This window comes from Phalangium opilio, unplaced genomic scaffold, assembly GCF_054372755.1.
Source record: "Phalangium opilio isolate 3A_F unplaced genomic scaffold, DU_Popi_V2 ptg000075l_1, whole genome shotgun sequence".
Lineage (NCBI taxonomy): Eukaryota > Metazoa > Arthropoda > Arachnida > Opiliones > Phalangiidae > Phalangium > Phalangium opilio.
The window spans coordinates 2,181,042-2,204,231 of record NW_028324184.1 but is presented as its reverse complement, the minus strand read 5'-3'; the positions used below and the strand labels follow the sequence as shown (position 1 = coordinate 2,204,231).

The 23,190-nt window shown below is 37.0% G+C and overlaps 2 protein-coding genes across 2 annotated transcripts; both read left to right on the top strand.

Moving 5' to 3' along the window:
* The first annotated feature begins 1,499 nt into the window (after positions 1 to 1,499).
* LOC149658751 (prostatic acid phosphatase-like) lies at positions 1,500 to 21,678 on the top strand. The gene is made up of 10 exons (XM_089844129.1): positions 1,500 to 1,574; positions 3,359 to 3,511; positions 4,081 to 4,176; positions 5,391 to 5,480; positions 5,568 to 5,688; positions 5,774 to 5,862; positions 6,951 to 7,235; positions 8,243 to 8,506; positions 8,580 to 9,345; positions 21,549 to 21,678. Exons 1-8 carry the CDS (start codon positions 1,500 to 1,502, stop codon positions 8,246 to 8,248), a joined length of 915 nt encoding a protein of 304 aa, XP_089700255.1. The 3' UTR covers positions 8,249 to 8,506; positions 8,580 to 9,345; positions 21,549 to 21,678.
* LOC149658752 (uncharacterized) lies at positions 15,423 to 16,831 on the top strand. The gene is made up of 5 exons (XM_089844128.1): positions 15,423 to 15,455; positions 15,502 to 15,612; positions 15,684 to 15,845; positions 16,323 to 16,485; positions 16,543 to 16,831. The coding sequence occupies exons 1-5, from the start codon at positions 15,423 to 15,425 to the stop codon at positions 16,575 to 16,577; spliced, it is 504 nt and encodes a 167-aa protein (XP_089700254.1). The 3' UTR covers positions 16,578 to 16,831.
* Positions 21,679 to 23,190: the final 1,512 nt, after the last annotated feature.

Genomic DNA, 23,190 nt, shown 5'->3' with positions numbered 1-23,190 from the left:
AGTGTTGACCTAATGCTAAAAAAAAACCGTCATACAGTGGCCAACAATCAACGTCTGTTGGGAGGAATCCGAGGCTTAATAAAAATGCCAAATTGTTTTTGTAACGGTTGTAGGAATGATTCAAGGTATTCGCTTAAAAATATATGAAAGGAATATCCTTCCACGCGTTTCCAAAGCCAAAAACACAGATAGAAAAATGTAAAAGATGGATATTAGCTTGTGGAAGACCGATTTCCACTAGCTTCTATTCACTTTCAATAAATTTCAAGCTTTGTTTTTGGTTTGGGAAATGGTTTGAAAACGATATTTACCATGTCGGGTCTTGTTAAATACTTAGGGTTACTTGAACAATTAAAAAAACAACACTTCTTATAGTTAACCATGGCAGAAATCCAAACACGACCTTCCCCTTCTAGTTCAAAGCCGGTTTCTAAATTTGACGCATGCGCGCGGACACCGCGATGAGTCCCCGAGTCAGCGCTAGAGTGAGTTTAGCCAGGAAAGCGAACGGACGCGCCTATTCACTTTCACACTCAGTGGCGTCGGAACCGGGGGGGCAGGGAGGGCTCAAGCCCCTGCTATAACGAAATGTGAGGGGGCGCAGCCCCCTCACATTTGGTTTATAATTTTCTTAGTTTGTATTCATTTAGGTATTAAATTTTAGATTAAAAATAAAAAAAATTCTATATTTTAAGACCTACTGCATTACAAAAAATTGTAAACTAATGAAATGGAATTACGCCTAGTCAACCTAATATTAGAAGTAATATAAAAGATCGCCCTATATCTAGCGAAGTTTCTTGTATTACCAAAAGCGGATTATGCTTCACACATAAAGTACGCAAGTCCCACTTTTCCATAGCTTTGGCCATGGATTTAACCAATCATAAGCCCCTAACCGTAGATAACCGCTTTAATGCCAGACCAATCGGCGACGGCTATTACTATTTTCTTGCATGGGACCTCGACTCGACCTCGCCGTCGACATAACCGGAAAGCTCGGAAGGCAAAATACCGTAATCGTTCGTTAGTCGTTATGTTATATTGAACGTTTTAAAGCTCAAGTTTCGAAAAATTTCGAGTCATTTAATAAGTCTTCAACGAAATATTATAAGATTTTTTTAATTTCAACAGAAAAATAGCTCTTCGAATAATAGAAGACTTGAAAACTTCATTAAGCCTTGGCTAGGTATCAGCGGAATCCCAATTCCCGAGCCGCCGGCGGCTAAGCTCGCCGTAGCCGCGGGAATAGAAAACATTCCTCGTAAAAAACAGATACACGGAGTCTTAAATAGTCCATGCAAAGGCTGCCCAGATTGATAAGATCTTTGTTCCTTACTCCCAAATAATCTTTGGTATTGTGAATAGTTTTATCTAAAGAATATTTTAGACACCCTATTCAGTCTTTATAGTAGTTCCATAGCCGACTTGTATTAATAAAGGCCTATAGGTAAGAAGCTACCCATGGGGCGGCATACCAATTTTTTAGCGACCGCTAGATGTCGCCCTTAGGGGGAAAATTTTGTGGCGGGAACTTTAAAACGAATGAAAATGCCAATAGGAGAAAGCTTACTGTATGTATTGAGGTTGGGTTTTTTTTGAATAAAGTAAGGCAGTTTTTTTAGAAGTAATACATTTACTTGATAACAATATATTTGTCTTTATCTCATTTAAAGTGCGTTTAGTAAAGTATGTTTTCTACTTTTCTATCTCAGTACAATGTAATATTTTGAATCACATTACAACTTTGCATATTTTCGGGGCAAGGGTTTTAATTTGTACGTTTTGACTGTTTCTTCAACGTCACTTATATCTTTGGCATAGTTGATCATTAGGAGTTTGACAAGCTTATCTAACATAATATCACATAAATTAATATATACCTATTTCAGCGTCCCACCAGACCCAATCGTTTCCGCAGTTAAGGCGCGTATTTCTCTCAGATTTCGTATCCACCCCCATTCCTTGCCCTAAAATACCCCAGTAATGTTTTGGTAAATATAGGCATATTCACAGGGTTGGCCAAATTACATGAACCTCAAATAAAAAATTATAATTACAAATCAAAAGTATATTAAATTACAAATTAAAAATCATCGTAGGATTCGTATCTGATTTTGTTAAAGAACCCTTAACGTTTCTACCTCGCCAAGATATTTAAGGTATTATAAAGTATGCAATAACGCAATAAGTTACTAAACCTTTTCAATCCTACTGTGATATGTATATATTAATTTATGTGATATTATGTTAGATAAGCTTGTCAAACCCCTAATGATCCCCCGAAAATATGCAAAGTTGTAATGTGATTCATAAATTTCATATGTTAGGTACTCATCAAAACACTTATTTTGAAAATATTACATTGTACTGTGATAGAAAAGTAGAAAACATACTTTTCTAAACGCACTTTAAATGAGATAAAGACAAATATATTGTTATCAAGTAAATGTATTACTTTTGAATAAACTGCCTTACTTTATTCAAAAAAAAAAAAAAACCCCCCAACCTCAAGGCAAAAAGTACGCTTTCTCCTATTGGCATTTTCATTCGTTTTGAAGTTCCCGCCACAAAATTTTCCCCCTAAGAACGACATCTAGCGGCGGCAGAACACGACGGCCATTGCCAATATCAGAAAAAAAACCGAGGATGACCTATAGGCCTTTATTAATACAAGTCGGCTATGGTAGTTCCCTAATTTACGCACCAGGTAAATTGGTTCTTAAGGCGGAAGGATCGCAAGGATCAGAAAGAGCCGCGTTACCGAATTTTGTTCCTCCGCGTAAGGGGAGGTTCTTTCCTAGGAGCTTAGAGAATATAGTGTAGCTCTCCCAGGCACCTGTTACGTACTTCATGTGTAAAGCCTAATCGGCTTCTGGTATTACTACTGTTATTATACTATTTAAAATTTATACTTGTGTAAAATACGACAACAGCTTTCAAATGACGCTCCAGAGCAGGTTTGGGGCGTCATCCCATACATCCTCCTTGGTCTTCATCGGAGTCCGAGCCCCCCCAACTTCAAAACACTTCCGACGCCCCTGTTCACACTCCCTCTCAAGTCTCTCCTCCCTGGTAACCGACGCCACTTGCTCGTGCGCGTTAGCTAGAATCGAGGGAGAGAGAGAGATAAAAATTCCTACCCTCCCTTCTTTCCCCTTCCATTTATATTACTGCTTCTTTAACATTAGAGCAACGCTCCCTCTCAACTCTCTCGTCCCTGGTCATACATATTGATTAGTCTGGATCTCCCCACAAAACCTGACTAGATACGTCGAGAAAATGGCTACACAATGATTCCAATTAGCTGTGTGTATTCCTGCTTTGTCTTAGTAAATTAACAGAGAATTTAATGTAGATTGAAGTCAAAAGTTCAGACAAAGACCGGTGCATTGCCAGTGCCCAAATTAATTTAGCGGCATTCTTCAAACCGGAAGGAAAATTCATTTGGAACAACGACTTAATATGGCAGCCTGTCCCCATACATACCAGACCAAAAGCCGAGGATTTCGTAAGTATATCTTAATTAAGGTTGAGAGTGCTTAAGTTCATTAACAGTAAAGAGAGGCACTTAAAGTTAAAGGAAAGGTTCAGTAAACATAACATTATACCTTAAAAGAATGGCCTTTTTCTAAATATAAAAGGAAAAATATTATAAAAAATAAATGATCTCTTATTATAAAATAATTAGCATTTAATTTGTCTTAAAAACGAGGACTACTGTGCCATCCGCCATTGGTTTAGTGTCGTCTGCTAAGTCGAACCTACCTTACCCTACGGTATTGGTGGAATTCTCACAGGCTGGGAGAGGTAAAGGTAAAGTAGGGATAAGAGGTTCGGTTTAGCAGACGCCACTAAACCAATGGCGGCACAGTAGTCCTCGTTTTAAGACGAATTAAATGCTAATTATTTTGTAATAAGAGATCATTTATTTTTTTTATATTTTTCCTTTATGTTAAGAAAAAGGCCGTTCTATAAAAGTAGATGTTATCATCATATAGAAGCGTCACCGCGACTAGAAGCTAAGGCTTATTAATTTGTATATTAAATACAAGTTTATTACAACGAACTTCCTTTTAGCTCATAAACGAAGATGCCACTTGTCCCGCTGCCGAGGCCGAGGTCGAGAAATTTCCACAAACACCTTTGGGCAAAGAATACACTGATAAATACAAGGTACACGATTTTTTTAAAAAAATTCATACGTGTTGAATTCAAATACAACCACAAAAACAACGTTGAATCATAGTCTTGAGTCGGAAAGGAATTTTTGTTTTTAACCGAATGTTTTGGTAACAAAACTTCATCAACATTGCATTAAATTGAATTGATTCAACAATTTATTCTACTGAAATAGATTTAAAGGGGCTGTTCAGACCATAGCATAACGGGTGGGTAGAAAAGGAGAGGGGGTCGGTCAGTCCCTTTAAGAGAAGTATTCGAGTGACGTTCTTGGACGTGTCCATGACTCGCTTACGAGTGGACATCTGATACAGTTCATTACCAACCTATAAGTGGTCAATCGATACAGTCAGTTATTCAGAAATTTTAAATTATCTTATGTTTTACACAGAATTTTAAATTATCTTATGTTTTACACAGAATTTTAAATTATCTTATGTTTTACACAGAATTTTAAATTATCTTATGTTTTACACAGAATTTTAAATTATCTTATGTTTTACACAGAATTTTAAATTATCTTATGTTTTACACAGAATTTTAAATTATCTTATGTTTTACACAGAATTTTAAATTATCTTATGTTTTACACAGAATTTTAAATTATCTTATGTTTTACACAGAATTTTAAATTATCTTATGTTTTACACAGAATTTTAAATTATCTTATGTTTTACACAGAATTTTAAATTATCTTATGTTTTACACAGAATTTTAAATTATCTTATGTTTTACACAGAATTTTAAATTATCTTATGTTTTACACAGAATTTTAAATTATCTTATGTTTTACACAGAATTTTAAATTATCTTATGTTTTACACAGAATTTTAAATTATCTTATGTTTTACACAGAATTTTAAATTATCTTATGTTTTACACAGAATTTTTAATTATCTTATGTTTTACACAGAATTTTAAATTATCTTATGTTTTACACAGAATTTTAAATTATCTTATGTTTTACACAGAATTTTAAATTATCTTATGTTTTACACAGAATTTTAAATTATCTTATGTTTTACACAGAATTTTAAATTATCTTATGTTTTACACAGAATTTTAAATTATCTTATGTTTTACACAGAATTTTAAATTATCTTATGTTTTACACAGAAATTGATGTGAGGAATAACTATGGACGTAGATAGGGGTAGAAAATGATAGGTTAAAATAACTTAATGTCTTTTATAATCCAAACAAAACAGGATTTGATGGAATATATGACAACAAACAGTGGGGAGCACGTCTATGATCCATCATCAGTGCAAAGTGTTCAAGCAGTAGTGGCAATCGAGGTAACGTTTAAAATATTAATTTAAATCATATTAACAACTTTTTAAACATTAAATAAACAAAAATACAAAAATGTGATTTTTCTCTAGAAAATCCATAATTTGGTTATACCTGACTGGGTGGAACCCCGTTACCCTGAAATGATCGAGGCTGCTAGTGAAGGTTTCACAGCAAAATACGCGTCCAAGAAGATTCAAAGATTGAGAGGAGGTATTAAGCATTTTAGTAAACTTTTGTTAAATGGAGAAATGGCATAATAGTTATGACAATAATATCATAAATGTTTTGAATACAGGCCCGCTTGTAAAATACACATTAGGATTAATGAAAGACAGAGCAACCAATCCGACAAGCAGTACTAAAAAAGGCTACATGTATTCAACGGTAAGCAATTCAATTATGGGTCAATTAAAAAAGTCCGTTCTGTGAAGCACCAGACAGTAAATTTTAACTTTCTGTTCTACCATATTACATAGACTGGTTTCTTTACCCATCTACATAAAATTTCGCGTTAAAACCGTATGTAAGAAAAATACAGGTGACATATCACCAGGGATAGATTTAATTTTAGAAGTAGGAAGGAAGAACAGAGTAATGTGGGCGCGCGTCAAAGTTCCTTCCACGGGACGGAGGGGCGTATGAAAGAAGACGCAGGCCATAGCGAAAGAGGTAAAAAGGAATTACGTAGTTTTCGCCGTCCCCGTCAGCAACGTCATCAAAACGTAGTTTAAGTGAGCCAGTAAGATCATTTAAACTTTTCGTTACGTGTTGAAGGGAGGGGCTCTATACTAGGCTATGAGTCAGACTGAAGTAAATACTAACCTTCTCCATTCCTGCTTCTAAAATTAAATCTATCTCTGATTTAACGAATAATGTTGTGTTACCTGTCATTTTGCAAAAACTGTTGATGGTGGTCGTGCCATCAGAGAGAATTTATAATAGGGAGTAGAAACTGAGGAATATTATGTAGCTCAAATATCACGTGATCAAAAAACTGGCAAGGTCTATTTCCGGTATAATTGTTTGTGACCCCTCCCTCTAGGGCGGTTCTAGAATGCAACGTTGCGGGAGGGTCTCTAGAGGAGATGGACACTATCTTTTTAGGGAAAGAAAGGGAAACGTCTGACTTAAAATAACTCCGAATGGTCCAGTCGCACTCGAAATCGCAAACCCTTATTAGGTAATTGTACAACCAACAGTGATTGAGGGCAAACTTGAAAATTAAGATTGTCACGTGACCGAAAATTTACCTGGCCAATTTTACCGTCGCAGCCTACTTGTTTGAGCTACATAGTATTTAGCACTGTCAAGGGCAAGAGCTTCTACTCCCTATTATAAATTCTCTCTGGTGCCATAAGATAAATGAATTCCCTCAGGTGTGACGTCTGAGTGAGTATTTATTTCGGGGTCAACACCTTTTACTTGACCTATAAGCACTGTGTTCAATGGATTTAAATAATTTATAATTTTAGCATGACGCGATCATTGCCGCTTTCATGAACGCCATGGGTGTTTTCAACGGCCATATTATCCCATATTGCGCCACAGTACTGATGGAGCTTCATCAAGCGCAAGGTTCCGAGGGAAATTTAGACGGAGCCACTGTTCGATTATTCTACAGAAACACAACCGAACAAGAACCATTCCCACTTCAAGTTCCCAACTGCGAACTTGATTGCCCGTTGAAGAAATTTGAAGAATTGATGCAGGATATTATTCCAAACGATATCAAAGAAGAATGCTTTGGAACTCACGAAGTAAGTTGAGTTTTTGAATGGTTTTTTTCAAAGCAGCATGAGTATGAGAGAAAAAATGAATGTGTACAGACTCAGAAGTAGGATGAGACTAGAAGTAAAGAGCTCTAGCATTGGTAATAGATCCTGGCACTGGTGAACAAATCTGAGTATTTTATGCCGCTTTCATCGCGCCTACAATAGAGAGAAAAAAATTGGTCGAGTTCCAAAATATTTCCTATCCCCTTCCCCTCATCCTAAAGCCGCGGAACACGGACGTGGTTGCTTGAATCTAGTTCGGCCGTCTACCACCGCGAGCGTCTGACGTTTTGGAGGGAAAATTCAGAAACCGCTACCAGAGGGCCAACTGTTGGTGTCTTATCAAGAATATTCAATTTCGCCAAGTGAAGAATTTGGTTACCTCAATACTTCTAGTCCCTTATCCTACTTCTGATAGACTGAATATAGTCAAATCTCAAATAAGATTCGTTAAGATAAAAATATACTATGTTCCATTCGAGTTAAAATTTACAATCTATAAATTAGATTGGGCAGCCTATTTTTCTTCAAATTTGAAATTGTAGTTCTATTTTAACGCGTATTCTACGGCTATAATTTCATTTTACTATAAAAAAAATTTTAGTTTCTAATAAATCTTATAGGAAGAACTATTTCATGACCGGAGAACATACTATTGCTAATCTTTCGAGATATCAGCATTTTCTCTCCCTCTTAGGTAAACTTCTTACTCCCTAAGGTGAAGATTCAGTCCGGTTTATTTGTCGAACAAATAATGATAGTCTCAATTTCAAAGATTAGTCAATTTAAATCGAAAATTGTATTAACATGTCCTGTGAAACAATTATGCGGTTCCCTTTTTAAATATGCAAATTTTAAACCAAATAGTTACTTGATATGATCGTGTATCTTATTAGAGAAATGGGTAAATAATTGATATTGTGTTAGAAACCTACTAACAAAAGTCATGGTGGTGGATGTGGCTTTTAAACGACATTTACTTATGATATCAGGCCTAAAACGTTTCTTACAGAAAGTCGATACAAATGCAGCCGCTCTTCTAGCTGACACGCACGGTGAAGGCCCTTCTTTTTCGTCCTTATTGATTTCTCTACTTCTCGCAATTATTTGAAGTACTTTGTTTTCATATCAAAATAAAGAATACGATTGTTCTTCATTCTTTGCGGTTATTTTAAAAATATTTGTTTTTAAGAATCTAAATAAAGCTGTTTACGTTCATAAAAGGTTCAGTATATTTTATTTGCCAACAAATAAATGTTTGTATTTTAACCCTCTGTTTTTAGAAATGTACCATTTGCGTAACGTTAAACCAGCTCCTTTTTTAATCAGGTTAAGTTGTATTTTGGCTTTCTCGAAACAAAGTGGGAAAAGCTTCGATATACTCATATTTGCGCTGTTTAATCTGAGGAGAGTATCTCATTTGTCTGAGAGATAAATGTTTTCGGGTGCTGTGCAGCCGTTTAAAATGGAGTTAGTAAAGGTATAGTACTATAGTTCATATGTTCATGTGTTAAATAAGTTTGTCACTGGTTACTGAGATCTTATCATAAAGTGACCAAGGTTCTCGTAAAGCGATGCCTGGTGAGGCGCTGTGAAACACTTAGTATAGATTAAATTGGATGATTGACTGCAAGCGTGTGTAGTCAGTTCTCGTGTCGTTCTCGAACTAACTCTCAGTAAGTCTCTATCATTACGAAGTATAGGAAGTGTCATTCTTATGGAAGATATCTTATGAATTTATGGTATAGCTAAAACTATCGCGGTAAGGGCTAAAATATTTAACAAATAAATCATAAATGAAATTCTTGGTATTCTATAGTCATACGATCTATACGGTACGGAGGCCACTATATCTCATTAAATATTGAGGTTCGTTTTTATATTTTCGGCCCCCCACTAAACTCGGCGTCGCTAAAGTTTCTTGAAAGTGTTAAGAGGTTTCTCAACGCGTAGATATTAAAATTCGTTAAACTGTAAGCCCTTACGACAGGAACGTTCATATAGAGTAGAGTTTCGGGTATTAGAGTTCACCGTCCAAGATATTGAACTGAACATGTACGACCAGTGAAGTACAACCATTTCCTTTCCCAGGGAGGTAAATAGTTTTTAACATATTAAAGCATGATCTACTTTGCTTATGGAGAGTTCTAGTATAGTCTGAAATGATCCTAATGACCATTAATGGAATGTTGGTTTTATGCGGTTATAGTATGAGCGAGTCAGAGCGACGATGCATGACGCCCTAGCATACTTAACACTGTTGTCAAACAACAGTTATGTAATAGGTGAACGATCAATTTGTCTTTGGAAACGATAATGTATCAATGCCGAGGGAAGGCATTTCGAACATTCAATTTAGAAATATTTAACGTTATGGGTTACGAGTACGTGCTTTTTAAGTACAGTAACTGATTACTTTAATTGGTTTAGTTCTTTTTTTCGATTTCTCACTAATTTCTTTACTAGCGCGTGTAAAACCCATAGATATTATCTCTGATAACGCCACTAGTGAAGAGACGAAGATCTCCCCTTGTACAATCTAAAATATCGATTTAGGCAATATTTCATTATAGTTTCATATTTTACCATAAGTGAATCATATTACAGCTCCCTATAAGTACTGGACGTAGGTTATGCTTTTGTAAACAGCGTTTTCTTCCAAGACATCCAAGCCCGCCATCTATAGCCCAGTTTTACAAGTATAGATTTCCCATTAACCCGGATCTTGAGTTAGGTTAACCTACGGAAGTTCCGGTTGATGATAATGTCTGTCAGACCACCGTCAGTGTCGTGATTAGTGTGAAGCTTGTTATCGCGTTATAATTTTGATTTAGAATGGCTTATGTTTCTTTGCTAATTAGAAAAAACGCGTAGGATTAATGTAACTAATTGCAATCGTTGCAAGCCCAAATTAAAGAGACATCTGAACACGATCTATGTGATATTAAAAGCACTAAACCGTAAGCAACTAAAACGTTTTGTAAAACAGAAAAATATTGACAGAAAACGTTAAATCATTGAAAAGATTTGCCACACTTTAAAAACGAAAACAAATTTCTATGTCTACTCACATAACCTATAATTAGTAATAAATCGGTCCAACTATCATCGCTAAAAACATTCAAATCGGTGGAAGCTCAGTGCTGTACTAGGGATACATTAAAAATATTCTAGCATTATGAAGGCTATTTTGATCATTTGAATTCATATTAATTTCCTTTTCAACACAAGCGTTCAAAAAATACCGCACTTAAAAAATAGACCGCCAATTATTTTTTAAAATCGGAAAAGTAAAGTGGACTTTTACCATTATATTCACAACCCAACACTTTGTATGGAACAACTTGTTTCCTTCCGCGCTCTTCTCTCTCAAACCTTTCCTCATTAGCTACCACTTACTTCCGTTTGCTTGCCCCGCTTATTAAAAATTTCTTTCGCACCAAAATCATTCCTCTGGTTTAGTTCACAAATTCGCCGCTGCGTTTCGCATATACCGTTTTCTCTTCAGTGCTAGGAGACAATGCTGATGCACGGCGATGTTATATCGTCCAGTACTTCTAGGGAGCTGTAATATGATCCACTTCTGATTTTACTTCATACATTAGTAAACTACCCCGTGCATTCGTTTATTCTGAGTGTATTATTTAAAACGAACCGATCCATAAAACAGATTAAGCCGGATATAATAGATTTAATAGAATGATATAATGAATTTCTTTCATTTTATCTACGAATATCAAACCATATATTTACATCTTCTATTGTACGGGTTTGAGCATAAGCTTCTAACAAATGCTTCCCGCTAATTCACGTCATTTTTACCTCTCCGAGTGACGTATGTCACGGAGAGGTTCTGTAACGATCGTGTGTGTCTGTTTGTGTGTTTGTGTGTTTGTGTGTGTGTCTGTTGTTACACCCACGTGACCGCGTTCGCAATTTCCAAATCGGAGCGAACGTGTTCGCCATTTCCGAACTGCATTCACAGTCACGGAAATGGCTCCTCTACTTGAGTTCTCACACCACCATCTTCTGGTCTTTGTCCATTCCACACGGACACCAAACTGTACATACTGGCTTCTAATCACCACCATCTTCTGGTCTTCGTCCATTCCACTTGGACACCAGTCTGTACATACTGGCTTCTAATCACCACCATCTTCTGGTCTTCGTTTTTGTCCATCGCACATGGACACCAGTCTGTACTTACTGGCTTCTAACACCACCATCTTCTGGTCATTGTCCATCCCACATGGACACCAGTCTGTACACACTGGCTTCTAACACCACCATCTTCTGGTCTTTGTTTTTGTCCATACCACATGGACACCAGTCTGTACACACTGGCTTCTAACACCACCATCTTCTGGTCTTTGTTTTTGTCCATACCACATGGACACCAGTTTGTACACCTGGCTTCTACACCACCATCTTCTGGTCTTTGTTTTTGTCCATCCCACATGGACACCAGTCTGCACACCTGGCTTCTACTCCATCGTCATCGTTTGGTTTAAGACATTCGCGGCGATCAGCTAGGGTTACGAGAAACGTCTAGCCTCCCTAGGGTGGGTTGTCCACGATAGGTTTTCGCAATTGCGGTTGTTCTTGCTTTTAACTGTAGTTCGACACCCTTATATACTACCTATTTGAATAAGGCGAAGCAACCGGCGTATGCTTCATTTCAAACGCCAATATTAGTCAAGTCTCTCAAGAATGTTTAATTGTTCTTTTTTAAAACGATGTAACGTTCAATAAGGCGAATAACTAGCGAAGAAAATATTAAATATTAATTATATTCATTTCAATATTTAAGATAATCTTGTTTCTCAATTCAAAATTAATACGGAAAGAGTTAAAAAGCAGTCTATGCTTTTGTCTGTGTGTGTCCGTCCGTTGTTACAGTAGTGCGCTGCGTTAGAAGTTCGTTTTGTTTTGATATGTAAAGGAATCCTACAGAACCATAATATTCCCTTTATCCTTAATATAAAGTGAATATGTGGAAATACTTTTCGTAATTATGATGCATTTAGTACTTTTGTAGCTTTAAAGCTCTATTTCATTTTGATATTCCAAAATAGTTTTTTAATATTATTATTTAAAATGGATGTTTATATATTACCTAAGCTATACTACATCTGTTTATAGCATAATCCTTTCTAAAGTGAATTCAAGTACAATGCTACTATGTTGGTCAAATGAACTTTGATTTGTCAATAGGCCTAGTGAACCAAAAAGTAAACGCTTGGTTTTCGTTTCTGTAATGCAGAGACATTAACGGTTCCGAGTGAGCCGAAAGTTAAATACACTTTTAAATAATTAGGCTTAGATTTTATAATCATGGTGGAAATCTGGACCGCGTTCAGCAGAGCCCAGCGCTGTGAACAGTGTCCTACATAACGGGATTTTGTTTATGAATTTTGACGTCACGGTGCTTAGCGCTGAGCTAGCGCGGTCCTCAAAGAAAATAGTCGGTTTTTGGATAACGTGACGTAAAACGTGTAGTTCTCAGCTTGGCGAAAAAACCATGGATGAATTAATATAAATAGCTCTTTGGGACTATAGCTATTTAATTGGCGTGAAACCAGTTGATCACGCGAGAATTTTGAGAGATATGCTAGTTTCTAATTTTAATTATAAAAGTTGTTATCTATCTCTATAAATATGTTATCATACAATTTTTGTTAAGCCTTGGTACCTTGCACGCTTTATTGCGCTAGCGTCATTTATAAAACGCCGATGACCGGAGAGAAGCTATGACGACAGAGCTCACCGGTAAACATTTCCAAAATCCGCTGTCTTTTTTGGTGAGCTCTGCTGAACGCAGCCCAGACCAGTGAAAGGTCTGATCGTAATCGGATAATAGCTTCGTGTTTACTTTTAGTGTGTGTAGCCACAAATAAGCTTAACGTTAACAGTCATGTTGACAAACTAAGAAAATCGTTGAGGTGAAACGAGAGGATAGTGTTTATATGGCAACCCTGTTGTGAATATGGCTTTGAACATAGAGGGCATACAGTTGAGGAGTAGAAAATTGGGCCTTTACAAACACGTAAAGGTAGTATCCCTCCAAAGTTTTATCTCTTCATTTCCCGTTTCTCCCCCATCGGATGATTTTAATGTGTACAAGTATATCATTATTGGATGTAAAATGTCGTCTGATTTACAGTATATTTGCTATGCTTTGTATACTGCTTTAATATTTCATACATTTTAACTTAAGAAACATTTCCATATCTGGGTAAATAAGTTTGTAAGTAGTCGTCTTGACTCGGAGAGGTAATATTTTGGTTTTCCCAACTTGTTGAGAAGACCTGCAATGCACGACCAGTAGGGGAATTTATCAAATGTCAAAGAAAAATTGTTGTGCAGAAGATTAGCCACCTGTGGCGCTCCTAACATGATGGCTAATCTTCTACACAACAAAGATTCCTTGCCATAGACTGAAACAGTGAGATCCTTAAAAACCAGGCGGTACCGAGTTCGGTATCATAGTTGCGCACATGCGCAATCGGCGCAATAGAAAGGAAAAACAATTACAGAAGTTTGTAGAGAAGAAGTACGTATCACGTGACCAATATGTTTTGGTGGGAATACATAGATTTCTTCTACTTGGTATCTCTAAGAAGCAACAGACCACATACTTATATCTGATTGAAGGTATGGGAAGGACTTAAAACTTTATTAAACCACCCGATTTTCCCTCGTGTTTCATTGCTTATTAACACATATATCAGCCTACTTGATTACAGGAAGCAAAGACAACTTTTTCACATTCGGGTTCGGCGCGGATAGGTCGATAGCTACGTCATTGTCACTTGGTTTCTAAGTTCAAATACATGACCGTTACACCTCCTCTCCTTTAGTTCAAGCAGAAAGGCCCAGAAATGGGAAATTAAATATTCCAAGTCGAAGAAATCTATGTATTCCTTTTTGGTATATAGTACAGTCAATCTGGGGTTTGACCCGGATATTGCTCTACAGATGTAACTATTAGCTCCACAAAAAATCCTGAGTAATAGGAACAAAAATATTAAACTATGATTTTTTTATGCATTGAAAAGATTCCAACATGGGGTACCTATGACGAACCAGTTCCTGCGAAAGTTGAAGGTGTAGTGAAATTAGTGGTGGATTCTACAATTGCCAAAATAGGCCTGAAGTAAATAATTTCTACCAACAATATGAGCGTTTAATTGTTGACTCAACTCTTTCTTTACAATTCTTGTTTAATATTTTCATATGCAAGATATTTAAAAATCTGTATTGTGAAAACATATCTTAAGTATCTTATGTTCACGATTTTCTCTATACAGTTACACCATGGATGAAAAAAAACTAACAGGGATAAATCTAACTCGTAGACTTTACATTACTAAGAGGGAAACACGTTTGTTACCAACAAGGCTGTCAGATTTGATTTCGATTTTATTTTTTTTAGCTCATTTACCGATTCAAATTCGGAAGTAGATTTATAGAAATTTTGCCATCTCGTGGTAACCTCGGGAACTTTAATTTAAAAATGTCGATTCCAACTTTAGACGTTTGAGAATCTTCGTATGATTTGTTAGGGTTGGTAACTTGCATACGTTATATTCAGCGTTTTAAAGCTAAAGTTTCGAAACTTTTCGAGTCATTTAAAGTCTTCAACTAAATATTATAAGTTTTTTTTTTAATTTCAACAGAAAAATAGCTCTGCGAATAATAGTAGACTTGAAAACTGCACTAAGCCTTGACTAGGTATCAGCGGAATCCCGATTCCCGAGCCGCCGGCGGCTAAGCTCCCCGTAGCCGCGGGAATAGAAAACATTCCTCGTAAAAAACAGATACACGGCGTCTTAAATAGGCCAAGCAAAAGCTACCCAGATTGATAAGATCTTCGTGCCTTACTCCCAAATAATCTTTCGTATTGTGAATAGTTTTAACTAAAGAATATTTCAGACACTATACTCAATATTTATAGTAGTTCCCTAATTTCAACAGAAAAATAGCTCTGCGAATTATAGTAGACTAGACGAAAACTACACTAAGCCTTGGCTAGGTATCAGCGGTATCCCGATTCCCGAGCCGCCGGCGGCTGAGCTCGCCGTAACCGCGAGAACAGCAAACATTCCCGGTTACGATTACGTGGGTAAAAAAGCAGACGAAACAACAACCGTGATTGAATCGGTAAATTGAATGTTTCCGGTTCTTATAATTTCGGCCGCGAGGGTGCGTTTCGAACAAACATTTTACCGCCGTGATTTATCCCTGTTAGTTTTTTTTCATCCATGGTTACACTGGGATACTAACTGAAAATAACTTTGACTACGGAGAAGTTTTCGAAGATGGAAATGCTACCGGTGTACTTGGTATTTTAGCAAGAGGTGTAAGTTAAACCAATAAGTATCAATATGTCATCGAATTCTTTTGACTCTACTGCGGCATTTTCTATTTCAGGAAGCTGACATTGGATTCAGCGTATCTCAAAAATACAAAAATACAAAGCGAGTTGATTTTACTAATATTGTTCTTGAAGACGAGTGGATGGTACTGAGCTCAGCTCAGGCCGTGAAATTCGAATCTAATTCTGTTTCCTTTTTCAACGTACTTGACGAATCCGTAAGAAAACATCTTTCTAAACTCCGTCCATACGGAGGATTATGAATGCTTTAGGAATACCTGACAAAGTCTCGATACCTTGGCTAAGGGTCAATAAGGCTTTTTATATCGTCCTCAATCCACTTACAAAACTTTCAGGGAGAGTGTAAGAACCTAGTTGTTATTGCTCGTTAAGGACACACAGAGTTGTTATCGCTCGTTAAGGACAGGCAGAGTCCTTATTGCTCGTTAAGGACACACAGAGTTGTTATCGCTCGTTAAGGACAGGCAGAGTCCTTATTGCTCGTTAAGGACAGGCAAAATTGTTATTGTTCGTTAAGGCCATACAAAGTTTTTGCCCTCTACAGTCATGAATGGCAGTCGCTAAACTCGCTATGCAGGCGTTACAGTCCATTACTTCTATAGCTTCGTAATTAATATTAGTTTCCATTTAATGTACATATTTTACAAGTTTGTCTTCCATAACTTTCTTTTAAGACATGGATTATGTTTGGATGTGCTATACTCTTATTTTCAATTGCGTGGATGTTAATAGATGGAGTTTATGAAGACTTTAAAAATCCAAAGAAGCAATTAGAGAAATTTCGAACGAAAATGTTTAACTACTTATTTTATAGCATTTCCGCTGTTCTTGGTCACGGTATGGTTTCAGTCGAAACATTTGTAGAAGTGACATCATTTATATTATATCCCCAAGGTAAACGTGAAACTTCGTTGTGGCTATTTAGATAAACAATGAAGACCTCTTTCCATAATTAGACTTGTAATCATGGCACATTAAGAATTACTCGTGTCACATCTACATTTTTTTATTTTAAAAGATACGGTAACTTTGATAATAGCTTTTATCATCTACGTTCTTCAATAGGTGAATCAAATTCAGAGTTTTTGGGAAGTAGAGTAATGATAACTATGTGGGTTATCAATTGTTTCATTATAATTCAATGTATATCAAGTGGAACTCTGGCCAAATTAACACTACCACCGAAAGGTCGATATATTGACGAGTTAAAAGACCTACTAGAGCATCCAAATCTACCTATTTACGTTGTAAGAGATTCCGTTCCATTTCAACACTTCGAGGTAAATTTTTACCTCTCCGAGTGACGTATGTCACGGAGAGGTTCTAATTTCGACGTGTCTGTGTGTCTGTCTATCTGTGTGTATGTCTGTCCGTTGTTACACCCACGTGACTGCGTTCGCAGTTTCCAAATCGGAGCAAACGTGTATTCAATTTCCAGACCGCATTTACAGTCCCGGAAATTGTATTCCACTTACAGGCTATTACTCCATTTCCTGCCTAACAATTCTGTTCATTTGTCCACCCCACATGGACACCAGTCTGAACTTACTGGCTTCTAAACACCAACATCTTCTAGTCTTTCGCCCATTCCACATGGACACCAGTCTGTACTTACTGGCTTGTAAACACCACCACCTTCTCGTCTTTGTCCATTCCACATGGACACCAGTCTCTACACCTGGCTTCTAACACCACCATCTTCTGGTCTTTGTTTTTGTCCATCCCACTTGGACACCATTCTGTACACCTGGCTTCTAACACCACCATCTTCTGGTCTTTGTTTTTGTCCATCCCACCATGGACACCAGTCTGTACACCTGGCTTCTAACACCACCATCTTCTGGTCTTTGTTTTTGTCCATCCCACATGGACACCAGTCTGTACACCTGGCTTCTAACACCACCATCTTCTGGTCTTTGTTTTTGTCCATCCCACATGGACACCAGTCTGTACACCTGGCTTCTAACACCACCATCATCCTTAAGGTTAAGACGTACGCGGCGATCGGCTAGGGTTACGAGAAACGTCTAGCCTTCCAATGGAGGGGTCTTCCTCCAAGGTTCACGCAATTGCGATGTTCTTATCTACAGCTGCGATTCGAATCCTTTATATACTACCTATTTGAGTTTGGCGAAACAACAGTCATATCCTTCAATTCAAAGGTCAATATTAGTCAAGTTTCTCAAGGTTGTTTAATTATTCTTTTTTAAAACGATGTAACGCTCAATAAGGCGAACAACTAACGAAGAAAATATTAAATATTAATTATATTTATTTTAATATTTAAGATAATCTCTTTTCTCAATTCAAAATTAATACGGAAAGAGTTAAAAAGCAGTCTATGTTTTTGTCTGTGTGTGTCTGTCCGTTGTCACACTAGTGCGCCGAGTAAGCAGTTCGCTTTGTTTTGATGTGTTAAGAAATCCTACAGAACCTTAATGTTCACTTTTTACCTCTCCGAGTGACGTATGTCACGGAGAGGTTCTAATTTCGACGTGTCTGTGTGTGTGTGTGTGTGTGTGTGTGTCTGTCTGATGTTACACCCACGTGACCGCGTTCGCAGTTTGCAAATCGGAGCAAACGTGTTCTCAATTTCCGGAAATTTCGAAAATTGTATTACACTTACAGGCTATTACTCCATTGCCTGTCTAAGATCACCAGCCTCTGATCTTTGTCCATCCGACATGGACACCAGTTTGTACACACTGGCTTCTAATCACAATCATCTGCTGCTCTTTGTCCATCCCACATGGACACCAGTCTGTACACACTGGCTTCTAATCCCCACCCTCTTGTGGTCTTTGTCCATCCCACATGGACACCAGTCTGTACACGCTGGCTTCTAATCACCACCGTCATCTGCTATTTGTCCATCCCACATGGACACCAGTCTGTACACCTGGCTTCTAACACCACCATCTTCTGGTCTTTGTTTTTGTCCATCCCACATGGCCACCAGTCTGTACACACTGGTTTCTACACACCACCATCTTCTGGTCATTGTTTTTGTCCATCCCACATGGACACCAGTCTTCACACCTGGCTTCTACTCCATCATCATCCTTAAGGTTAAGACATACGCGGCGATCGGCCAGGGTTACGAGAAACGTCCGGCCTCCCTAAGGTGGGGCTTCCACCAAAGGTTCACGCAATTGCGCTGTTCTTATCCATAGCTGCGATTCGAAACCTTTATATACTACCTATTTTAGTAAGGCGAAGCAACCGGCGTATGCTTCATTTCAAACGCCAATATTAGTCAAGTCTCTCAAGAATGTTTAATTGTTCTTTTTTAAAACGATGTAACGTTCAATAAGGCGAATAACTAACAAAGAAAATATTAAATATTAATTATATTTATTTTAATATTTAAGATAATCTTGTTTCTCAATTCAAAATTAATACGGAAAGAGTTAAAAAGCAGTCTATGTTTTTGTCTGTATGTGTCCGTCCGTTGTTACAGTAGTGCGCTGCGTTAGAAGTTCGTTTTGTTTTGATGTGTAAAGAAATCCAACACAACCATAATATTCCCTTTATCCTTAATATAAAGTGAATATGTGGAAATTTCGTAATTATGATGCATTTAGTACTTTTGTAGCTTTAAAGCTCTTATTTCATTTTGATATTCCAAAGATTTTTTTAATATTATTATTTAAAATGGATGTTTATATATTACTTAAGCTATACTACATCTGTTTATAGCATAATCCTTTCTAAAGTCACAGTGAATACAAGCACAACGCTGCTATGTTGGTCAAATGAACTTTTATTTGTCAATAGGCCTAGTGAACCAAAAAGTAAACGTTCGGGTTTGGTTTTCGTTTCTGTATGCAGAGACATTAACGGTTCAGAGTGAGCCGAAAGTTAAATACAGTTTTAAATAATTAGGCTTAGATTTTATAATCATGGTGGAAATCTGGGCCGCGTTCAGCAGAGCCCAGCGCTGCTGAACGCGGCCCAGGGAATTTGTTTTTGAATTTTGACGTCACGGTGCTTAGCGCTGAGCTAGCGCGGTCTTCAAAGAAAATAGTCGGCTTTTTGGATAACGTGACGCAAAACGCGTAGTTCTCAGCTTGGCGAAAAAACCATGGAGGAATTAATTCAAATAGCTCTATGGGACTATAGCTATTTAATTGGCGTGAAACCAGTTGATCACGCGAGAATTTTAAGAGATATGTTAGTTTCTAATTTTAATTATAAAAGTTGTTATCTATCTCTATAAATATGTTATCCTACAATTTTTGTTAAGCCTTGGTACCTTGCACGCTTTATTGCGCTAGCTTCATTTATAAAACGCCGATGACCCGTTTTTCCCCCATCGGATGATTTTAATGTGTACAAGTATATCATTATTGGATGTAAAATGTCGTCTGATTTACAGTAAATTTGCTATGCTTTGTATACTGCTTTAATATTTCATAAATTTTAACTTAAGAAACATTTCCATATCTGGCCGGGAGTGTGGCGCACTCCTGTAAGCCAAGCTACTGGGCGGCAAAGTTTGAGGGAATACGACACATGTCGGCGATCCTACCCTATAGGTGCCGACTGCCCCGTGTCCGCCGGAGGTGACTTGACCCCCACACCCCGCCCGTCACCTCCCAAGTAAACCTCATTTCCTTCCCCTGCTTACACTCCTACTGAAACCTGAATATTCACATCCTTGCCGCGGTCCATAGACCCTATCGCATTGAAACCTCAAAAAAAAAAAAAAAAAAAAAAAAAAAATTTCCATATCTGGGTAAATAAGTTTGTAAGTAGTCGTCTTGACTCGGAGAGGTAATATTTTGGTTTTCCCAACTTGTTCCATAATATAAAGTGAATATGTGGAAATCTTTTTCGTAATTACGATGCATTTAGTACTTTTGTAGCTTTAAAGCTCTGTTTCATTTTGATATTCCACAGATTTCTTTTAATATTGTTATTTGAAATGGCTGTTTATATATTACTTAAGCTATACTACATCTGTATATAGAATAATCCTTGGTTTAGTTATTTCAAGAAGAAATCTAAGGCCTGGATTCTGTCGGGTAAATCAAGTTTGATCCGCAATAGGCTTAGTGAACCAAAGAGTAAATAGTTGAGACCTGAGGTGGAGTAAACTGTGGGTTTTGATTATCGTGTCTGTAATGAAGGGACATTAACGGTTCAGAGTGAGCCGAAAGTTAAATACACGTTTAATTAATCAGATTTGGATTTTATAATAGAAGAAAGCATCATGGTAGCAGTTAGATCAGTGAAAGGGCTAATCGTTATCGGGTTAGTGGTATGCATCAGAGAATAAAATTTAACATAGAACTTATATATTCTTTGTAAATAATTATTTGAAACCTAGGATTAGCGGATGATTATATATTTTGACAATGTAGAGAAAACTATTCAATGACTTAAGCCTCGTTAGACAAAACAAAGCGAAAAAATGTTGCTCTAGTATTTCTATATTGAGTCGTATACTAATCTTTTCTCCGACTCGGAGAGGTAGTATTTTGGTTTTCCCAACTTGTGATTATACACCAATACCATAATTTCAAAGTTTGACTTCAGATAAACGTATACAATTACATAAAAGTTAAAACGACATAAGTTTATAAGATATGTTCCATAAGCATGACACAACCTATACTTCGTAATGCTAGAGACTTACTGAGAGCTAGTTCGAGAACGACAAGCGAGAATTGACTACGCTCGGTTTTGCAGTCCATTTTCCTATTTAGTATGTACTAAGCATTTAACAGCACCTCACCAGGCGTCGCTTTTCGAGAATCTACGTCACTTCATGATAAGCTCTCAGTAACAAGTGACAAACTTATGGAACATATCATTTGAACTCATTGGTAACAACAAAATTCCGTAATTTACAATTCTTTCACATATGGACGAACTGCTGTTCATTTGTTTTCCAGAGACCAGTTGGAGAAACGGCTATAAAGGTTCAAGAACAAATAATGAAACACAACATGATTCCTAATCCAGAAGACATTTCTGTTCCGCAAGTTTTCGACGACTTAGAACATAACAGACTGGCTTTTTTCCTACCTAAAGACGTAATACTAGAAGGAATAGCATTACTCGAAATCTACGATGCTGAATCCAAAGTTCACGTGTCTCGGGAAACCGCTTTCAAAACGAACGCAGCGTTTCCAGTGAGGAAAAATGGAGACCCGTACATCACAACGGTTTTTAAAAAAACGTAATTTCAATCATAGTAGATACTTTTCAAAAAAAGCGAGCGCAGTGTCGTCTGCTTGATTTATTCTTAAAACGGAACATGCAGTATGCTGATCCAAAGACGTTAGATAGGGCTTTAACGTTACCAGTCCACTAAAGTCCTATAGTTTGAAACCATATCTAACGCCAATGGATAGGCATACCGGATATTGCGTCTTGCGAAAACAAGGTGGTCCAACACCCTGGACTGTATTTTACCCCCTGACATTGGAAACGGGGTCATTTTATCAAAGATGATGGGGGAGGATTTGTAATATGAGTGAAATCGGCGCGTTAACTGTGGAACGGCTCAGGTCGGGTGGGACTCCAAAAAATTGGGGAGGAATAGTCGGACTCAATTGTAATTGGCTCGTCGATCACTGCCTCCTTTACTAAAGGCCCGAGTATAGAATTTTTCAAAACCTCGAAAAGTGACATTTTAGTTCGCCTCGTTAAGTCGCACCGTGGAGCTCGTTTCTATCCAAATTACGTCATTTTTCACGTGACTGTGACGTTTTTTAACGGTTTTTAAGCAGTCGCACTTTCAAATTTTTCGAAGCCTTGGACGTGGTTAAGCAGGTGAGATTTGTTTTGAATTTTAAATGTGAAAACTTAAGTAATATTAAATACAGATTTTAACTTTCAAATGTTGCTATGATGTTGTAATATTATATACAGATTTTAAATTTTGCTATAATGTTATAATAGATATGGATTTATATTTTTAAATTTGGCGATAGTGTTACATCAGATACAGATTTTAACTTTTAAAATTGCCTATAATTTATAATTTATATTTTATACGGTCTTTATTTCTAAAACCTGATTTTTAATATTTATTTAAATTATTTATATTTGAATTTTAATTACTTAAATTACCTTGAATGCAATTTCAACAACTGAATAAGGTTGTTAACCCCAAATGGCCAATCGGCCAATGTTGACCCAAAAGCGGTGAATGCGAACTGGCCTCATTTTTCGCAAACGAGCGCCAGCTTACGGGAAAAAAATGCAATCCTATACAGCTAATGTACCCCCCTGGAGAGGCACCATACACGGGCCTTTAGTAAAGGAGGCAGTGCGTCGATAAGCCCTTCTTATCCAGTTACTATTGAGTCCGACTATTCCTCCCCCATTTTTTGGTGTCCCATCCGACCTTAGCTGTGCCACAGTTAGCGCGCCGATTTCTCTTAGATTACCTATACTACCCCATCATCCTTGATATTATAATGATAAGTGCATTTCTTTTGAAAATATTATAAAAATTTAATTTTTCAGAGTCCAAAATTTGTTCGAAACGGGAATTATATTTTACGAACGATCATGGGGTATTTGGAA